At 38.5% G+C, this 20,214-nt stretch overlaps 3 protein-coding genes across 4 annotated transcripts; all 3 read left to right on the top strand.

Annotated features, from left to right (window-relative positions):
• Positions 1-2,967: 2,967 nt before the first annotated feature.
• On the top strand, positions 2,968-7,429 carry pnhd (pinhead). The gene is made up of 7 exons (XM_053330761.1): positions 2,968-3,019; positions 3,535-3,633; positions 3,813-3,952; positions 4,279-4,555; positions 5,469-5,650; positions 6,538-6,596; positions 7,279-7,429. Exons 1-7 carry the CDS (start codon positions 2,968-2,970, stop codon positions 7,427-7,429), a joined length of 960 nt encoding a protein of 319 aa, XP_053186736.1.
• Positions 7,430-9,055: 1,626 nt separating this feature from the next.
• On the top strand, positions 9,056-10,840 carry admp (anti-dorsalizing morphogenic protein). Its single transcript, XM_053330144.1, is given in 5 exon segments — positions 9,056-9,404; positions 9,511-9,647; positions 9,758-9,880; positions 9,987-10,194; positions 10,327-10,840. Coding segments are annotated over 5 exon segments (1,194 nt in total). The 5' UTR covers positions 9,056-9,082; the 3' UTR covers positions 10,731-10,840.
• Positions 10,841-13,956: 3,116 nt separating this feature from the next.
• Positions 13,957-17,979, top strand: cib3 (calcium and integrin binding family member 3). 2 transcript variants are annotated; one of them, XM_053330039.1, is made up of 6 exons: positions 13,957-14,007; positions 14,715-14,749; positions 15,138-15,249; positions 15,759-15,906; positions 17,629-17,824; positions 17,958-17,979. In XM_053330039.1, exons 1-6 carry the CDS (start codon positions 13,957-13,959, stop codon positions 17,977-17,979), a joined length of 564 nt encoding a protein of 187 aa, XP_053186014.1. The 2 variants fall into 2 exon arrangements, with proteins under 2 accessions (XP_053186014.1, XP_053186015.1); XM_053330040.1 differs by lacking the exons at positions 14,715-14,749; positions 15,138-15,249.
• Positions 17,980-20,214: the final 2,235 nt, after the last annotated feature.

A 20,214-nucleotide genomic window follows, 5' to 3' on the forward strand; every position in this document is an offset into this window, starting at 1 on the left:
GTGCATTGTGAAAGGATCTCATAACCAGTATCAACAGGAAAATATGAGTACAGCAGGGAAAACCTGTGTCAGTGTTTGGGCAAGACATACTTGAAAAATTGTAAACCTATCTCAAAGCTAAGAGAAGTGAACACAAAAGGTGGGCTACCTCTTGTAATTGTGACCGAGTGACCTGACTGTGGAGTGATCCAAAAAGTAGTCATGACACAAGACAGACACAAGGCCAGACAGTCTGCACAGGCATAATGTCTGCTTCATGTCATTCAAGTCAATCTCTGCTGGACAAAGGGATTGTCTAGTACTCATCATGCATAAGCTTCATGCTCACGTTACGAGTATAATCCAATCAAAGCCCCAGTGATCATCTCAGCACGTGTACTATTGAACTGAATGTAATGAGGAGAGCTTTACTGAAAAGGGAAGAGTGGCCGCATATGAGCAGGTATGATTGTAAATGTGAAACGACATTTAATGACAAAAAATTCAAATTATTTTTCAGGACAAAAATAAAACCCTGTAATATTAGCTGTAGGTTCTGACAAGCCTCGTCCAGTAGAGAAATAAGAAGGAAAAGATTTTTGAAGACACAATTTTCAGTTATATTCAGTTATACATCTCATTTAAACCTCAAAATGTAGCTAAACTGTCAGTTTTGTCCAAACACTGTAAAAATTGGATGAAAGATAATTTCTTACAGTTTATGCAGACAAAACTGAAATCCTTATTTCTGCCCTTCCTTGTCTAGTTCCAAAGATACGGGTCTTTTACCTTGTTGGTTCTGTGTAAGAAATCTAAATGTCACTATGAACCAGGCTCTGACTCTGGAACAAGTATCTGATTCGCTCTTGTTTTTTCAACTAAGAAACACTGCAAAAATCAACATGATTGTGTCACCTGTAGAGCTCTGCACGGCCAGGCTCCTTCCTACAGTCAAGGTCTACTGCAGCCCTACATCACCAACAGGTCTCTGAGGTCCTCTCATTAGGTTTTGCTGGTTGTTCCTCAATCTAGGCTTAAAAATAAAGGAGACTGCTGCATTTTTGAGGTTGTAGCTCCTTAACTTTTGCTCATTAACCTTAATTTTCAATTTAGTTCAGTTCTTTATTGTTTAATGTCTGTATTTATGTTTGTTTTATTTCCTCTGTGAAGCACTTTGTCATGTCTCCTGAAAGATGCTATATAATTAAAGTTACTTACTGAATGTATTATCTGAGATTTTGACAGATTTAAGTAAACACAAATATTCAATAAAGCTGTCAAGAGGAAACATATAATGGGCCTATATTCTAAGAAAGTTTAATGGCTAGGGAAGATTCACAAGCAACATCATTTTGACACCTGTTTCACACAGCCAATAAATTTTTTTTTAATCACTGTTGTAGACTCTTAAAAATTAGCAAACACACAGCCTTTTGAGATCAAAAAGTTCATTCTTGACCTTGGGAAAACTATCTCCCACCATTAAGTACTAAGGTACTAACATACTTTATGGTGAGATTGTTCTGGAGCTTTCAGCCATACATTTGAACAACCATACTTTCATAACAACTGTGCAAACTCCATCTGCTGAGGAAGGTCATGTGATATGCTACTAATGGACTTTATTGTGAGACTGCTTTGCAAACATAGCAGCATTTAACTTGATTTCAGTTGCAAGTCTTATCAAACTCACTTTTTTTATTAGGTCTCAAACTTAGTAGCTTGTGACCTCTGATAACCTCTAAAATATGGTTGCATACAGACAGAAACAAAAGAAATACAATATATTCACATTATAAATAATAACACATTTTTAACTTCCCTCCCCCTTAAAGGCCTGAAACTTAACCAACTCAAGCCAACTTTACAGTTTTTACTGTTTTATTATAGTTGTATAATCTAGATAATTAAATCAACTCATTACTAAGAATCTGGGTTTTACTGGGATTATGATAGAATTGCAGCGTGATTTGTTTGCACTTCAAGAAAGGAATCAACAATTGAAACCGCATTGAGGCGTTACCTTAATCAAGGTGTCTGAGTGCTGACGACTATCCCAACGATGATCCGTTGATCCTGGTGAAAATGAGGGGATCACATCAACACATCAAAGAAGGATTAACTAACACCTTATTAAGATATGAATGGAAACCAGTAAAATACTAAGATTATTTTGTAGGTAAACTTCTTTTTCCTGTGATTAAAGTTGCATTTTTAAAAGCATGATGTAAGATGTCTGGGAAAGACACAAAATAAAGTATTTAGGTCTCTTCTTTTAGATGTATAATTGACACAACATGGGGTGTATTCTTGGTCTTTTCGTTATTAAACTGTATTCTTACTTAAGTTTCTATCTTGGAACGTTGCCTGTGCAAAAGCAGGATTAATAAAGAGTATTTTATTCTAGTTCTTATTCTTTTCCTTTCCTCTGGAGAGAAAGAGAGGCAGAGATTTGAAGGGCAGTTCTGCGAGGTCTGGCCATTTGGTGTCATGTTGAATAAACACAAAGGTGCTGGAGTTTTCTGAAGGGGAGGCTCAGGCCCCCACGCTGATCCTGTTTATGTGTTTGGGCCAGGTTTTGTTTTAAGTCAGAGGTGCTAAACACCTTCCCCCTGAGATAAAAGATGATTAATGCCTTTGAATGAGCACCGCTTTAATGGCTCACGGCTACTTAAGCACTTCATTAGGGTGAGCTCGGGCCTGGTCGACACACTCGAGCCACTGTATCCTCTCTGCTGTAGAAACAGACAAGAGGTGAAAACTCAATGCTTTACTTTGAAGTGGCTCCTGCCTGCAAGAACACCATCCCACAAAGCATTCAGCATGGAAATTTGATTAGCTCCTTTTTTTTGACTCAACAACACTTTGAGACCTTGTTTTTGGGTGACATTTGGGGCTGAAGCTTGATCCCGTATAAATATCAGAGGCGTCAGCGAGCAGAGGGACACTCAGGATTTGGCAGCTGAGGAGCAGATTCGGACTAAAGCCATGGATGTACTCAGACTGGTCCTTCTTCTCCTGTGTGTCCTCCACCTGACCTGTAAGTACTGTTTGCTCTATTCTTCTGTTGCTGTGACATTGATACAGAAGCATGTACTAACTTGACTGACATCAGTCTTCTCAAATATACTTAATAATCCCTTGTTATGTGGCTGGCATAAGTGCTAGAAGTGATGGTAATTTGTTCTCATGCATAACTGCATGTGCACAGTGACACAGTCAAATTACTTTATATCTGTTTATTCTTGCACATCCAGAACAAATATTTCAATTAAATATGTACATTACTAAGATTTTCTAAAATATATTAATTGAGATTTTCTTAGAAATATTTTCCTGGTAATGTTCATATCCTTGTGTATTTTGAATGCTTTTCATTATCAGTCAATGATGTGAAAGTAGTTGGATTCCTGCACTGTTGTGTTCTTGTAATCAAAAACTGTGATTGACTTTTGAAAAAAAAAAGTTTTACATTTTTAAGGATAAAGTATACTTACTCCAATATCAAGTAATATGATAACAACAGTGATGAGTGTTTGTGTTATGTTTTTCTAGTTACGGGAGCACTGAGCAAACACATCAGAGATCACAGAAACCTGTTCACACAGAGAGTGTGCTGCAAAAGACAGAGCCACTTTGTCTACATCGGCCAAGGTAAAACCCCACATTCCTCTTCATGTTCAGGATAACCTTTCACCACCAGTCAACACAGGGGTTTCAATTTGCCATCAAATGCATGTGTTATGGGAATTTAAAAGTAAATAATAACCATTATAATAATCGTTCTTGTCTCAAATCAAATCAAAGCAAATTATGTTTCTTTCTGTCCTCAGACATCTCTGGGAGTCCCGTCAGTGTGGATGTGGGAATGTGCAGGTCTCACTGTGGGGGGTCACCCAGGCCATCACATGAAGCAGGACAACAGGAATCCTCAAAACATTCCTCAATGCTGGAATTTCTCAGGAGCAAAAAAGTAGGTGCAGGAGGCTGATGCAATTACCCCAAACCACCACAGGGGCGCGCTGCAACTTTGTGATTGTCAGGTTACTCTGCTGCCTTAAATGTTGTCAGTGTGGTATCATTAAGCATCTTTTTCTTTTTGAGAAATATCAGTATTCATGCAAAGCTGTGAAATAACTAAAATACGTATTTTGCAAGGTCATTTATTACACTCTGTATAAACCATTCAATAAAAGTCTAAACATACCGATTTACTGCCTTTTTATCATTTGCACTAATTAAGGCAAAAAAACATGTTTTGACATGCCCAACTAATCATTTCCCTCTCCTCACAAAAAGCTTAGGACGGGCGGACCGGCAGTTGCAGAGAGCTCTGATTCGCTGGGTCAGCTGCCTTCCTGCGGGCTCAACCAGGTGTGTGAGCCGACCGGGATGCGCGTGGACCGGGTGCTTCTGTTTGAGGGATCCCGGGAAGTGGAGGTCATCGAGGAGTGCCACTGTGAGATCAAACTAAGCCAGTGCATCCGCGTCCCCGCACTGAGGACCTATAACTCTGAGACGCCTTATGAGACAGTCATCGACGTGGGAGGATGCTCAAGGTCCAAGGGCTCTCCAGGTGTGTGTATGTGTGTGTGTGTGTGTGTGTGTGTGTGTGTGTCTGTGTGTGTGTGTGAGAGAGAACAGGAAGGGATGCTGAACTGAAGATCCGCTCATTAAATGTGAATGAAATGAGTGATGAAGATAATGCAGTTCCCATATAGCTCATATATTCAGTTAGTTCCATATGAACCTATTTTAAACAAAATGTAATGTTTGAATTAAATTAGTTTGTCGACTTTCAGTGGTTTAAGTGCATTTTAAATTATGCAAAAAATATTTAAGCAAGTGTGATTGGAAAAGGAAAATTAAGTAATTAAATTTTTTTGGCTTTCAAGGGAATTAAACTTTACATCCAGATAAAATTAAGCATTTTAACTGCTTGTACATATCTTTTTTTAACTACCTTGATAATAAGGGAACAGTGTCTGTTGATGCATTTCTACATGTTGAACTACATCATTTATAGTTTGTGGACTGAGTTCAAGATTAAAACAGCACTGATTGATATTCACTGGAGGCTGAAAGTCAGCACTGTTAACATTGGTTTCACCATAATTTACTGAACTTACAGTTAGTCAGAGTTAATCATTTATACATCTTAACCAAATTCATCCTTGAAGACTTTGATTTAGGAATGAAAAAATACTTGTATGCATTATTAAAGATATAGGCCACTTTTTTTCTGCTGTGTTCAAACATAACTGATGTAAACAAACATTTAACAGCATCAGAGAGAAAAAAACAGTTTTACATGAAATTGTTTTCTGGTGTGTTAAAAGACAATCATTTCAATCAATTGGGGATTTAAAGAGCTAATCCTGTGGTTTGAATTTTCCTGAGGTGTGACAACTCTTGTTTACATTTGGATTATAATTTGGATCATCTTCCTCCTATATAGCTCTAACTTTTCACTTTTCTTTCACTCACAGAGGGATTCTCCTGTGTCCCCACTAAGTTTGACTCAGCCTTGGTGGAAACACCCAACAAAGTGGACCTCATCCAGACAGTGGCAGCCTGTGAGCTGAAGGAGAGCTGCTACAGGGTCCCATATGTGGAGTATTACTATGAAATAGTCCACCATGCGGACGGAGTCAAAGAGGAGAGACTCAAAGTAAGTCACTAAAACAAAGGCTCCTCCTTTTGTAACCCTGAAAAATATTATTATTTTATTATCCACATTCACCCACAACATACCCTACTTCAGTTTTATATTTGAATCCAGCCTTTAAACATGAGGTCATTTTTTCTTTGAGTAGCATGGTATAAGTAACACTAGGAGAGTGATTCATTTGTAATGCTGGTTTCACACTACCTTTTGTGATCAAGATGAGAGGAAATGAGATGAGAGGAGTAGTTGGGGTGCCAGACAGTAATGAAGCATCTTTATTCATCAGACACATGTGTGGAAGACAGCACTTAATCAAGCTAATCCACTGACAAGTGGCTGGCACCACACATCCTGTTCTGAGGAAACTTTAGGATGTGAAGTTCATGCACAATACACATGATAGACTGAGAGATTTAAAAAGAGTCCAGGCTCTTGTTTTCTGCAGGAAAACATTAAAAACTTGATTTAAACTGTTTTATGGGTCATAGTGTTATATTATGGGTCTCTCCGTGAAGCAAACAGAGAAACAAATGGATTCATCTACTCTCAGCAGCTTGCACCAGTCAACATGCAAAATTAAGGAACATCTTACAAAGTGCATTCACAACCCTCAGAGTGCCACAAAAGTGAAAGTCATTATTTGTGATTTTAACAGAAATGAAATGAATGGTTTGATGGAGGCAGCTGAAGCTTAATTCTTGGAGACACTATTTAGTCTCAGTCGTCTGCTCTGGCTCAGCACCAAAGGTGCAAACACAAATGGTTCCTGCAGGTGTTGAATCAAAGCAGTTAACATGCTAAACAGCAGCTGGCCACCAAATCCACTGGGTCAATATTTGTGACCAGCTGTGAGCTGATTGCTCTCTCTCTGTGTTGCTAATTTTCCACAGGAAATAGATGTGGGCAGATGTATGGGAGGCTGCACTACAGGAAACCGATGCCTTCTCAGGTAAGTACGAACACAGCTGCTACACACAAACACACACACACACACACACACACACACACACACACACACACTCTCTCTCTCTCTCTCTCTCTCTCTCTCTCACACACACACACACACACACACACACACACACACGCACACACACCTCCTCTACACCTCTCATAACAATTGCCTGTGAGCTCTAACACCTTCTGCACTCAGCATGTTGGCTTTTTAAGGTTAATTCCTACACCATATGTTCCATTTGTAACTTCTGCTTTACTTTGTGATTGTAGCAGACTTCTAACAGTGCAACTTTGTCTTAAATACATGAACATAGGAAGAGGTTCACATTCCAAACATAGCTAAAATTTCTTCATTATATAACTATAGTTACATTTTAAGGAGGAAAAGTATTTTTTTTAAAAAAGGTATAAAAAGTATTTGAGTTTTTTAATGTGGATGTAATTGGGACTAATTTTTCTTTTCTTTAATAATTCAATATCTAATGTATTGCATTGTTGTATGTTATTGTCAAGATATTATTGAACACAATCATAATAAGTTCATGTAAAGTTTGGAAAGGAATCCTCCTGTTTGGAACAAACAGTAAAAACTATAAAAATGTCAGTGGACTGAGTCATATAACATTATACAAGGACAGAAGAGCTTCACATATGAAGTTGACATTTTTCTGTTGCAGGAGTCCATCTGATCCAGAAATTTGCCACTTGTGGGCTGAAAGAAAATCCAACTCCTGCGTTCCTCAGGGCTATGAGAGTCACAGCTTCCTCAACCAGCATGGGCAGATGCGCACTGTCCTCTCCATCACTTCCTGTCTTTGCCAAAACTGAACACAGCGCCCTCTATTGGAAAACAACTCTTAATATCTACTGTGCTCCAAAGCTGTGACAGTGGATAACCCTGCATAACCCCTTCAAATCATTGGGACATTTGTTCAAGAATTTGCTACCCTAAAGTATTATTGTATTATATGTAATATATGTAAAATGCTAATTTTGTAAATAAATTTAATACCATAACAATCTGTGAAGACTTTTTATTGTACAACACAAACTGCAAATAAAACAAAAAAATGTGTTTGGAAAGTTATCCCAGGAATATTACAAAGAAAACTGTACCTAAGACATTCTCCCACAGAACAAATTGTCTGTGTTACCCACCCTCAAATTACTATAGACACTACTATAAAATGTAATCAGTATGTGAAATTCTGGTCAGTGCAGAAAAGTTAATTGAAGCAAGTATTGACTGTATAGATTACCATTTAAATAATGAAAAACTGTAAGACTTTCTGAAATCTGAAATTTTAATCAGCATCAAGACTTTGTAGTTGCGAAGTGAAGGTGAAGCTTTGAAGAAACTAGAAGGGACATCATGAAAAGCCAACCAATTTTGCAAATGTCCCTTTGAAAAAACACACGTGCAATGAGTCAATAGGTCCGTATTTTGATATAAACGTGTGAAACAACACGTTTGTGTCACAGTTTTCTGTGTCATCTAAAGAGATTTAGTTTTATGGCTTGCTTGCAAGGTGCCATGCACACAAATACTTTGATGCCTTAAACGTTTACTACAGTGGGGGAAGCTTTTTTCTGTCTCAATCTGTCATTTGCTCGTGCGTAATTGTGCGTAAAGATCAAAGGCGCCAAATGGCACAGTGCGCCATTTCTGAGTTTCCTATAAATCATCTAGGTTGGCTTTGAAGAATAAATGAAAACGAGCAGTTTTAAAGAATAACTGACCTCTGAATTCAGAGCTGTTTTGTGGAATTTTGAGAAGCTTTTAATTATTTCTGCACATGGAGAGGTGATGGGCAACTTTTTTACTGCCGCTCAAGTGCCATGCACGATCAGTCCAGCTGGAGTTAATGGGCTTTTACATATAAAAAACGTTGAAATTTGCTGATTATCCAGCTGTAACTGAATAAGCAGTTATGTAAATCTCAAGACGTGTAGCCTATGACACCCCTCTCTTTATCGGAGTAATTGGTTTCCACCTAAGACACTGTGCCCATTATTCTTAATTAATGGATTCATTTGGGCACAGTTAACCTCCCACGGCGACAGCACTTCCTCATGAGATCAGCTCAAAGTTTATTCGCTTCACTTTTTTTTACATTTTCTTCCACTATAAATTGATATATCAGAAAAAACCTGTGTTCCAAGACAGGCAAACTCACTCGTCGTTAAGTGTCGAGCTGAATTTAGTTTATTTGAGGCTTTATTGCCAGACGTGGGGACAATGGGCTTTTATGAAATCTACAATCGGGTTCACACCTTGTTAACACCGCCATTAGTCTCCCTTTACATTCGCTGATTGGTGATTTACATTTGCGACCAAATAGCATCTTTACTGCTGTTTACCAAGAGTTTGGGGGCACTGAAGAGGGAATGGGGGTATTTGATATAAAAAGTCGAGTTTCCAGGACACGGCAGTCACTCCAACTCCAAGCTGCTGGCTGACTGTGAGGTTTCAGGACACCGATGCACAAGGAAACTACTCGCGGCTCAAAGATGTTGATGTTTGTGGTCACCTTTGCTACCTTGGTGTGCACCGCTGCACGGCCTTCACTCAATTACCTGGAGAATCATTTCACCGCCGAGAATGAACCAGAGGAAGTCCGCTCAGCTGCCATAAAGAGACTTTTGGAGGTTTTTGGGATGGAGGACCCCCCTGCTATCCATGGACACAAGCAGCCACCTCAGTATATGCTCGATCTGTACAACACGGTAGCTGATGTGGACGGCGTGACCAAGGACCCTTATCTTCTGGAGGGGAATACTGTCCGCAGTTTCTTTGACAAATGTAAGATCAGAGTTGAGCATGCATGCGTTTGAAGCTTGCAATAGTAGACAAATGAAATGTAATCGCGTTGGCCCTCGTTTCTAATGATGTATGATTTCTATTGCAGTGCGCAGTGAACAGGTGGAGTTCAGGTTCAATTTATCCACAGTTGCAAGAACCGAGAAGATTCTCACTGCAGAGCTCCATCTTTTCAAGCTGCGACCTCAGGCAACACTGACATTCAACAGACATCATTTCTGTCAGGTATGTAAAGCACAAAGTTAAATGATCAAATCTGGATAAATGAATGATTTAATGCAAATTTCAACCTGGGTTGTGACTAACTTTGGCTACATTAACTCTGTTTTACTCAGGTTAGTGTTTATCAGCTGCTTGACACCACCAAAAACAACAACACACAGGAGAGGAAGTTGCTGTCTTCTCGACTCATCCCAGTCCACTCTACTGGTTGGGAGGTGTTCACCATTACACAAGCTGTAAGTATCTACTTCTCTTCAATGTCTGCATTAACTACTGTAGTTGAATTCTGATTGCAGCTGCCTAAATGTGTTTTAAATAACTTATATGAACTTATTTATGAAGGTCCGTTCCTGGATGGTAGATGAAGGCAGTAACCTGGGGCTCCATGTGGTGGTCCGGACCTTGGGAGGAAGCCCAATGGAAATGAAACTGATCCGCTTCGCTTCAGGACGCAACCACCACCAGAGCAAGCAGCCCATGTTGGTCCTCTTCACTGATGATGGCCGCCGCTCCACCACTCTTGAGAGCACAGGTGAGACTTGTTGATTGTGTTCTCTGTAATTCCACAACATAGCTTAAATTTGCATTCTGGGAACCTTCTGTAACTCTAGAAGATATAAAATACTGTGATTTCTAATGAAAAGCCTCTCCTTTCCTCCACCAGACCCAAACAATACTGAAGCCACTTCCAGCCTGCTCCAGGCCCCCATGTCCGGCCCGTCTCGCAGTGCCCGCTCCCTGGACTACAGCGAGGAGGAAGGTATGTCTATGCCTTGCCAGCGCCTGCCCCTCTACGTGGATTTCGAGGAAATCGGCTGGTCTGGCTGGATTGTGTCTCCCCGTGGTTACAATGCATACCACTGCAAAGGCTCCTGCCCCTTCCCTCTGGGTCAGAACATGAGGCCAACCAACCACGCCACTGTCCAGTCCATCATCAACGCCCTGAAGCTGATCAAAGGCATCGAGACACCATGCTGCGTGCCCGACAAGCTCTTCTCTATCAACTTGCTATACTTCGATGATGATGAGAATGTTGTGCTTAAACAGTATAACGACATGGTGGCTGGAAGCTGCGGCTGCCACTGACATCTCTCAACTGGTTACTGGTGTTGGGCTGCATAGATTAAAAATATAATGTAAATCAGGTTTTGGTTCAAGCTGCCCTTTAAAACTCAAATAATGTGTGATGTGCTGAGGCCCACATGCTGCATTGTAATATATGTAAATATGGAAAAAAAATTATAATATATGACAGTGATAAAAGTGATATCATGTGAAAGATGTAAATATGTATATTTTATGTTTTCTGTTGTGAATGATTACGCAGTCAGAATAAATGGTGTAAACAAAACATGACAGAGTAGATTTATTTCGCAGATTTGTTTTCACCGAAAAATGTTACATTATTCCTGATTGATTATTTCCTGATTGTTGAACTACTTGACTGACAAAATGGTGCAACAATTAGTCAAAGATGGTCCAAAATTAGTCAAACACATGCTGGAACAATTCTGCAAAATCCCTGCAGTATTTCTATTTGAAAGCTGAAATGAAAAAAAAAAAAACACATCATTATTTTCTATAATAAAAATTAGATTCAGATTCAAAATGTATATTGAAGCACTCTCTGTGCTTAAATAAACATATGACCTGTTGCTTGAAAAGAATGAAGGTCAGTATTGCCTCTGAGTCAGCAGGTATCTGTTTTTTTCCCACAAAACATCATTCAGCAGGACTTGAACTCTACAGTTCATGTCTACACAGATGCTGCCCTACACCCACACTGATACAATCATTCATCAAGTTGGCAGTTGTCCTCAGATGATCTTTGTCGACAAGCACACAGGAACTTCTGAGGTTAGGAACTTGTAAGCATGACTTGACCAAAACCACCATGTCTCCGGATACATTCAGGGTGAAAATAGTGTTGATCATAATTAATTGCACTGTTTCAGTTCAGTGAAATGTGATTATTTTTAAGCCTGAAGACACATAAGGGAAAGAATGACATATTTGAGATGTATTAGCATGTGGGGGCTGGGGGGGGGGGGGGGGGGGGGGGTGCGCTATATAAATAAATCTGCTTTGCTTGCCTTGCCTTGCCTATAAAATGGTGAAAAAGTCACTTTTTTCATTTATACTGAATACACAATAAAAACTCCTTAATCTGACTTCTGTAGTGTTTGCTGTTTGTTTGTATTGTCTCAAGGCCAGAATAGATTGGATCCTTTTGGCCTGATATTATTATTTCTATTTGTAAATGAGTAATAGAGTCCATGTTGTAGAAAGGTGAGATACAGAAAAGATGCTTTAGTAAGAAAAAATCATTGTATGGGGCAAAAGCAAGGGTATATTTTAACTTCAGTGACATTTCAATACCACCTATTATTTGTGTTGCTCTTACCGGATGACAATGTTTACCAGATGAATGGTGGCTATATTCAGGCAGCCAAAGAAGTCCCTCAGAGGCTTTCCTTCATTCTCCATAGTGATGAGGCTGAAGAGGATGAGGAAAACCAATAAACCCAAAATATTGGCCCCATCTGAGGTGCCTGCCATTGGTACTGTCATCTATTATATTCGCAGTAAAGCCATTACAAGTCATGATACTCTCTCAGCCCACCTGATAAGATCCAGAAATGCATCCACAGTCTGCACAGACTCCACTTTACCACCAGAGGTCAGCGAGGAGTTCCCAGGTAATCTCCCCAGCTGAATTAGAGCAATTAAGACAATACCAGTGAACACAGTCAGGAGGGTGGTCATCGAGTATTAGCAAAGAGTCTGAAACCTAATTTTTCCATAAGCCTTTCTGTCTACAGATAGCAAAAGTGAAATAATAACATGTTGTAACTTAAAAATGTAATCCCATTGATACCGATTGAATTACTATAATTGCACTATAAATATGGTGGCCCTGAGGTGCAAAACACTACATTTCAGAAAACACAACAGCAAAACCAAAAACACAATTTTTTCATTTAATTTTGCAGTTGCTTCATGTGTTTCCTGAAACACTGTTGTGTTATAAAAATTGAACAAGCTTTTCAGTTTTTACAGTAGGCTATATGAAAAGAACTTTGCTAATTCAAGGGGAACATTTGTCATGGTAAACACCCTCTTATTGAACACACATGTACAATGGTTTCATGATTGATGATTAGATAGAAAACTAAAACAAAGACATACTGAGTAACCAACACACTTGTACATTTGTATGTGCAGTCCTAACATCACTACAATGAATCCTACATCTGTGAAGCTTATAACAAGTAGATTTAGGCTGTAGTTGGTGGTGTTGCTTATATTTTGATGGTTTCTAATATTTTGTTACTTTTGATATTGCCTTTTTAATTCACTGTAATGTTATGTTTTTTGTGCCATATGTGGTAACATCCGTAGATGTTACCTGCAATCAGACTAGATGTGATGAGAGGACACACCAAAATCTGCAGCACCTCATCTGCACCTCTCCAGAAACTGTGAAGTATTCAATTTCTTTAGAAGTCGTGTTACCAGACCGCAGAGCGTCTTTTGTTTTAGGACCTCTCAAGGAGTCCTGATCATAGAGTGCCTTGACAAAAGTAATTCATATGTAGTTTTCAAATGAAATGTATAAATCAATGGGCAAAATTAAGCTGTCTTTGTGGGACTATAAATCATCAGCAGAGTACATGCATATACGTGCATGTGTCCTGGACTGCAACTGTACGTCGGCTATCATGATTTATGATTGCAGGATCAAAGATTTATGATTGCAGGATCAAAGGCAATATTTTATTTTAGTGCCTTGGGTCTGAATGCTCAGTTCTTGTGCAAAGTACATCCTTTTCACATTCAGTCAGTTTAGGGCATATATTTACTGTCTGCTTCTAAAGCTGAACTTGAAAATGTAGTAGATCATTGCATAAATGTCAAATAATGAAGTTCCCAGCTAAAAACTGAACTTGTGTCCCATCAAAAACTCTATTTGCCCACGACAAAACCCTGTCTCCAAAGAGTGTAACCTGAGCAGTGACCAAGGCGTTGGCCATCGAATGGCACTAAAGAGGGTTGATAGCACTTGGCATGATGCTGGACGACAGCCCTTGTTCATTGTCAAAGGGGCTGCTATTCACAATGGAGAAAACGATGAAATGCTGCCATTATAATGGGGACCAAAGGGCCCTGTGGCAGCCCGACACCTGATCTCCTCTTTGGCTCTGGCTTCCTTTTGTCCCAGTATTTCATATCTGACATATCCACACACCCTAAAAAGCACTTGATGCAGGATCAGCGATGGACCTGAGCCTCGGTGTTTGCGAGCTCAGACATGGGAAATAAACAGACCATCTTTACAGCACAACAGCTAGATGCTTATCAGGTTGGTGTCACTCCAGTTTCTTACTGAAAGAGAACATTATCCTCACTCAGTTTAAATGATGTTTCTCTTATCATTATTATCCATAGGTCAAAGGTAAACAAAGGTAGATATACAAAAGAGGCTCTAACGAACTTTCTATGTTTGAAATGAGGATCCAGGGTCATGTTGTGCCTCCTTCAGGATGGTGTTGAACTAGCACAAACCTTTCCTGACAGTAACTGTTGACATAATATTATGAGACAATTTGAAGTATAAAGTTAGTGAACATACAGAATTACTGTCTTCTTTTTATTTAATTGTTAAAATGTTTAATTATGAATTCTATTTGCATATAAAACCAGTGGTAGAAGATAAAGTTACTCTCCATACTCAGATTTGATATACAAAACATGATCAGCATAGAATCCATGCATTAGTACAGATTAAAGTACTGCTTACATGTTAATGCATCAATAATAATAAACCAATGATACGATGATGTAAAAAGTAGTACTATTACTTTGTATACTCTGTACTTTTACTATACATACAAGTATTTTTCTTGTACTGAAGTATTTTTATAGTTTGACATGTCTACTATTACTTCTTGAATACTTCTTCCACCACTGTACTAAGCATATAGTTTTGCATCATGCTGTATAACAGCTGCATCCTAGTAGTCTTTGCAATAACTGCACTTTTTCACCATGATGTGATTGGATTTGCAGGACTGCACATATTTTACAAGAAAAGAAATTCTCAGGTGAGAAGATTTTGTTTACACTGATGTGGAAATAGTACAGAATCATGAGTCATTGTTAGTGTAACATCTGCACAATACTGTACTGTAACTCTAAACTACAGTATCAGGAGACCTGTCCTTCAGTGGGGACTACCACTGAGATCATATGATGTTTACAGTATTGCTTGTAAATATGCTTTTAGAAAAAATATTAAGGGAACTTTACTGTAGTGAATGTATACATGTTTCTGTGTTTGTTGGAAAAACAAGCTTTTATTACCGATAATTACTACTAACACAAAGTTTCTTTAATGACAACCGGTCCTCATTAATACGCCACTATATAATACAGAAGATATCTTGTAATCCAATATTGAAAGTAAATTTTTTAAACCTTTCCCTACTCCAGACTGTTCTATCGTTATCGGGATTTGGCACCTCAGCTTGTTCCCCTTGACTACACCAACCACCCAGATGTGAAGTTGCCATATGAACTGATTGGCAGCATGCCAGAGCTGAAGGTAGACCCACTGCTCCACGCACACCCTGCAGACCCGCTCTCCCTGTGTTCCCAATCCATAATTGATGGCCAACTAATCGACAGAATTCTTTGAAAGGTTATATGTTACCCGACTCCTTTAAACTTGAAGAATGCTAGTGGGTCCCTCAGGGCACACTTGTTGGAAATGGGTCAATTATATGCCTCTTTACACAATGACAGCATGGTAAACAAGTGTGTTAACACATTGGTCACTGACATGTCCTGAGAAAGGGAGAGTGAGACTGTGAGCATTATTCTTCCTCCTTGTAGTCATTTGTTATTTTAAATTGTGACATCATTACAGCCTATTTTAAATAAAATAAAGAGCACTGCACACAAAAAACAAAAATCAGACAAGAATATGAGATATAAATTCAAATGAACAAATGGGAGCCATCAAATCCTGTCTCACCATGCACCAGTTCACAAGTCTGTATGAATTGCTCACAGAGGGTTTTGTCACACCTGTTTTGGCTCTCTGCTGTCCAGGACAACCCCTTTCGTCAGAGGATCGCTGAGGTTTTCTCCGAGGACGGAGAGGGAAACATGACTCTGGACGACTTCTTGGACATGTTCTCAGTCCTGAGTGAGATGGCACCACGTGACCTCAAGGCCTACTACGCTTTCAAGATTTATGGTAACGTCTGAAGAAGTGGTACAACTTTTAAAATCACATCAAGGAGTTCAAAAATAGCTTCCTAGTTTTGTCCCATAACATGTAAAAATTAAATATACTGTTATTGTCTTCTCCATAAAAACGGGTCTCAACATGGGCAGTGGTAGATGAGTTTGTACAGTGGTACCCCCTCTAAGACTAAGGACATGGTTATTGACCTTGGAAGATCCCAAACCTGCTCAACCCTACACACATATATTAAATGGAGTCAAATAGAATTCACTGACCATATATAATATAAGTATTTGGGAACAGTGATTGACAATAAGTTAAAATTTGATGTTAACTCTCAGGCTGTCTGTAGGAAGGGACAACAACATTTGTACTTCTTGAGAAAACTGAATTATTTTAATGTGGACAAGAAACTGATGTTTCATTTTAAGTCTTTTACTGAATCTGTTTACTTTTTCTTTTATCGCCTGGTTTGATAGCATTTGTGTCAGGGATAAAAACCAAAAGGGCCACATTGTGAAGGTCGCTGGTAAGCTTAGTGGAACCTCCGCAGACTTCTCTCATAGCCATCTTTGAGAAGCAGGTCCTCAATAAAGCTAGGTGCATACTAGACTGTGTAAGCCACCCCCTCCACTGCTACTTTGAGACTCTCCTCCCTGGCTGGAGATTTAGAGTTCCATTTCACAAATGTAACAGGACCAGAAACTCCTTTGTCCCCAGAGCAATAACCCTGCTACACCGAATCACAGTTTTAAATTATTTCCTTAGTGGTTTCAATTCAGCCTGACTTGATTGTTGCTTGTGATTTCTTCTGGTCTTGTTTTTACATGTGATTATGTTTTTGATACTTTGAACTGAACTGAACTGAACACACAGATCAACCAAAAATAGACCTCAATTTTGGGCAAATTATTCAATCTCTTGTATAAACTTTAACTGTCAACTAACATTTCCCCAATAAGTTTATGAAATAAGGGAATCTTGTGTTTTAATGTTATGCAAGCATCTGAAAGGGGGGCATGGTGAAGGATTATGGAGCTTAAAGCATGACGGATGGTGCATGGGATGCTATAAATGATTAACCAGCCTATTATGGAGGCAAAGAGCTGGTCAAAGACATGGGTCATGGGTCAAGGAAACTTTTCATTCATTATTCAGCTCAACATAGGAGGGTGACATACTGTAAACGTATAGGTGCTTTATGGTGAACAAGACTCAAGATACTTGTTAATGATGTACGGGGTGCTGGGTGAAAATGTAAGTCAAGACAAATATGTTTAATCACTGTCTAAACATGATTATATTCATTTAATTTACATTTAAATACGAAGGGAAAAAGTCATCTTCATAATTTCTTTTACATTTTGAATTTGAATACACTGAATATTGTAACAAAATGTCAACTGAGATGTAAACTGACGTAAGCTTAAGTGAGAATTGTGTTAATTTGATGGATATCTGTAAGGCTACGGCAATTTTAGATTACTTGATTATCAATTAAAATTATTTTTTTTAGGATTCTTTTCTTAAATAATCGTTTAATCCGTGGCATGTCAATCAAAATGTCCTCAAGCCAAAATGGACATCATATAAGAAAAAGAAGACAGGCAAATAAACATTTTAAAAGGGCAGGAAAAAGAGAAAAATCGCTATTTTTGCCTTTAAAAAGTTGTAGACAAATCGATCATTTCCTGTCTAGATATCTTCTAATATTTCCGGTTCTTTTTGAAGATTTCAACAATGATGACTTCATCTGCAAATCAGACTTGGAGAAGACGCTCAACAAGCTGACACGAAACGAGCTGACGGAGGACGAGGTGAGGATGGTGTGTGAGAAGGTGATCGACGAAGCCGACCTGGACAACGATGGACAACTGTCACTGGAGGACTTCCAGCACATGATTGTGCGAGCGCCAGACTTCCTCAGGTAGAAACTACTTATCAAACCATAAAGAAGGTTTAACTCACCTACACACAATACAGAACTCCTTTTAACTCCTTTTTTTCTGTGTTTTTACCACTAATGAAGAACTCAAACTATACCTTTTTTTTGTTCACAGCACCTTCCACATAAGGATATAAAGAAATGAAGCAATCTTGTGCCTTTCTTAATCAGAAGAGCACCTGGAGATGGACTTATAATAATGCAGACTGTGTGGAAAGTGGAGGAATTCTGACATCTCCACTAAAAAGCAACAGTCCTCCTACTGAGGACATCTACATCTATTTTTGCTGACCTATTTCATTTTGTAAAAACAAAACTGCAAACAAGATTATGATCTTACTCATAGTTTATCAGACGTTGACATTTAGCATCCAGACAGTTTAACAGTAGATACATCACGTCTTTAACATTACTGTTGACAGGTTGGATTTGTTTAACTTGTAATAAAAACACAAAAACACCAATATTTCAATGAAGCATTACTGCATATCCAGTCCACATCCTATTTATCTTCTATTATGTCAGCTGCAGAAATAATAAGAGTCACAGTGCAGCTGCTGGTCTGTCATCAGGTCGGCACACCAGCCGATCCATCAATATCAAGGCTCATTACTTGTGACCATCAACAGTAGATTTGGGTTTTGAATATAAAAGGATTCAGTTACACCCTATTATAAAGGGAACGCATGCCAGAATATTCCACTGGGTCAGAGCGTGTCAATGAAGGGAGAGGCAGTTGTCATGAAAGCAGTCAAGCTCCATTGTGGGACTGTGGGCTCAACTGACAGCAGTTTCCTATATGCAGCCGGCCAATAAAAAAACAGATCAAAGTTGAGTTTTATAATCTTATTTTATTAAATCAAAAGTACACATATCTACAAATTGTAGATACATTTTTATATGGGTTTAGAAAGTACAGTACAATTTAAGATCTCTTTGTTCAATGTGATATTTACAATGGTTTTTTCCCCACTTTTTTTTTTTTTTTATTCCCAAAATGCATTTATTTTCATTACTCTCCCTGTATGTCACACTTGATGGAAATATGGCTGTAAAAAGGGATGTACAGTATATGACATGTGATAGGTGTCTTAAGAAAAAGGATATGACTTAGAAACAAAAAGAGTAAACACTTTACTTCAAGTCCTCCTATTTAGCAGTTATAAGCAGTATGTAAACTTTTAATAAATGTTTATAAGCACATTATAATGTGGCTGTAAGCAGATAGAAGTGTATTTGTTAACAACTGTAACTCCTCCTGTGGACACACATTAGTTGACGCTGGTGTATAAACAGATAATGATTGATAATATAGCAAAACAGCTGGAAGAGTATAAAATATGTCATTATAGAAGTTATAATTGCATTAAAATACACTTAATGTCATTCTATCTGCTTATAACTACAAACTATTTATTTAATATTTGTATGCTGCTTATAAAATGATAAATAAGGGGCCTTAAAGTGTTACAAAAAAAAAAAAAGTATCATTTCAGCTGAAAAATGACACAGCTTGAGTCCCACAAAAGTCTGCTCCCAAATGTTTTTCTGTATACGACTTAAAGCTACAGAAAAGCTACAGTATCACTCTAATGAGACTACAGCTCTTTCTCCACATTTCTGAACAATCTTCCATCATGCTAAATGTTATCTGCATTGATGTAGCAATGCCACTTCTACAAAACAGAGTATGTCCTGTTTTTGGCTCAGTGAACAAAAAAAAAAGAAAAGAAAGAAAAATCAACAAAAAAACCCACTTAACAAAAGCCCATACATTCAACTGTATGAGCCTACAAATATGTCTGAAAATTACACATTACATATGCACAGGTCCAAGATTCACAATGCATAGCTCACCTATGACAGAAACAAGTATTAGCGGTTAAGACAAATGGTCATGGTAGTCGTGAGGTCCCAAATTATTAGCTATTTGAAAAACGGTGCAGGCAAGCAAAAAGTGATTCCCCCCTCAATGTTGTGCATGTAGGAGTTTGATTTTCAGACTAGTGACAAATGGAGGAAAAGACGAGGAACAATGGAACCAGATCAAGACTCAACATCAAATGTTCAATACGAGTAGACAGTGTAGACATTTGCATCACAAATGTGTAATCAACCGTGTTGTTCTTAAAAATACTGATTAAAATTTGGAGTTTGGGTGGACATCCACAATGCATACCGTGCCTCTGGTGCCACCTAGCTGTCAAACTAAAGAGCCACAATGACACACACACACACACACACACACAAGAAAATAAACAATACTACAAATGGGACCATTTTTAAGCTTCAGTCAAGCCTGTATTCAGCCAAGAAAATATCACTTTTTAAAGTTTGGCAGGGCAGTAGCATAGAAAGAGCTTTTTTTTTTT

This window comes from Scomber japonicus, chromosome 12, assembly GCF_027409825.1.
Source record: "Scomber japonicus isolate fScoJap1 chromosome 12, fScoJap1.pri, whole genome shotgun sequence".
NCBI classification, from domain to species: domain Eukaryota; kingdom Metazoa; phylum Chordata; class Actinopteri; order Scombriformes; family Scombridae; genus Scomber; species Scomber japonicus.

Coding starts and splice junctions, on each gene's coding strand:
- pnhd (XM_053330761.1), top strand. CDS start 2,968: ATGGATGTACTCAGACTGGTCCTTCTTCTCCTGTGTGTCCTCCACCTG. Junction 3,953..4,278: donor AATTTCTCAGGAGCAAAAAA/GTAGGTGCAGGA, acceptor CCTCACAAAAAG/CTTAGGACGGGCGGACCGGC. Junction 4,556..5,468: donor AAGGTCCAAGGGCTCTCCAG/GTGTGTGTATGT, acceptor TTTCACTCACAG/AGGGATTCTCCTGTGTCCCC.
- cib3 (XM_053330039.1), top strand. CDS start 13,957: ATGGGAAATAAACAGACCATCTTTACAGCACAACAGCTAGATGCTTAT. Junction 14,008..14,714: donor AACAGCTAGATGCTTATCAG/GTTGGTGTCACT, acceptor TTGGATTTGCAG/GACTGCACATATTTTACAAG. Junction 14,750..15,137: donor ACAAGAAAAGAAATTCTCAG/GTGAGAAGATTT, acceptor TCCCTACTCCAG/ACTGTTCTATCGTTATCGGG.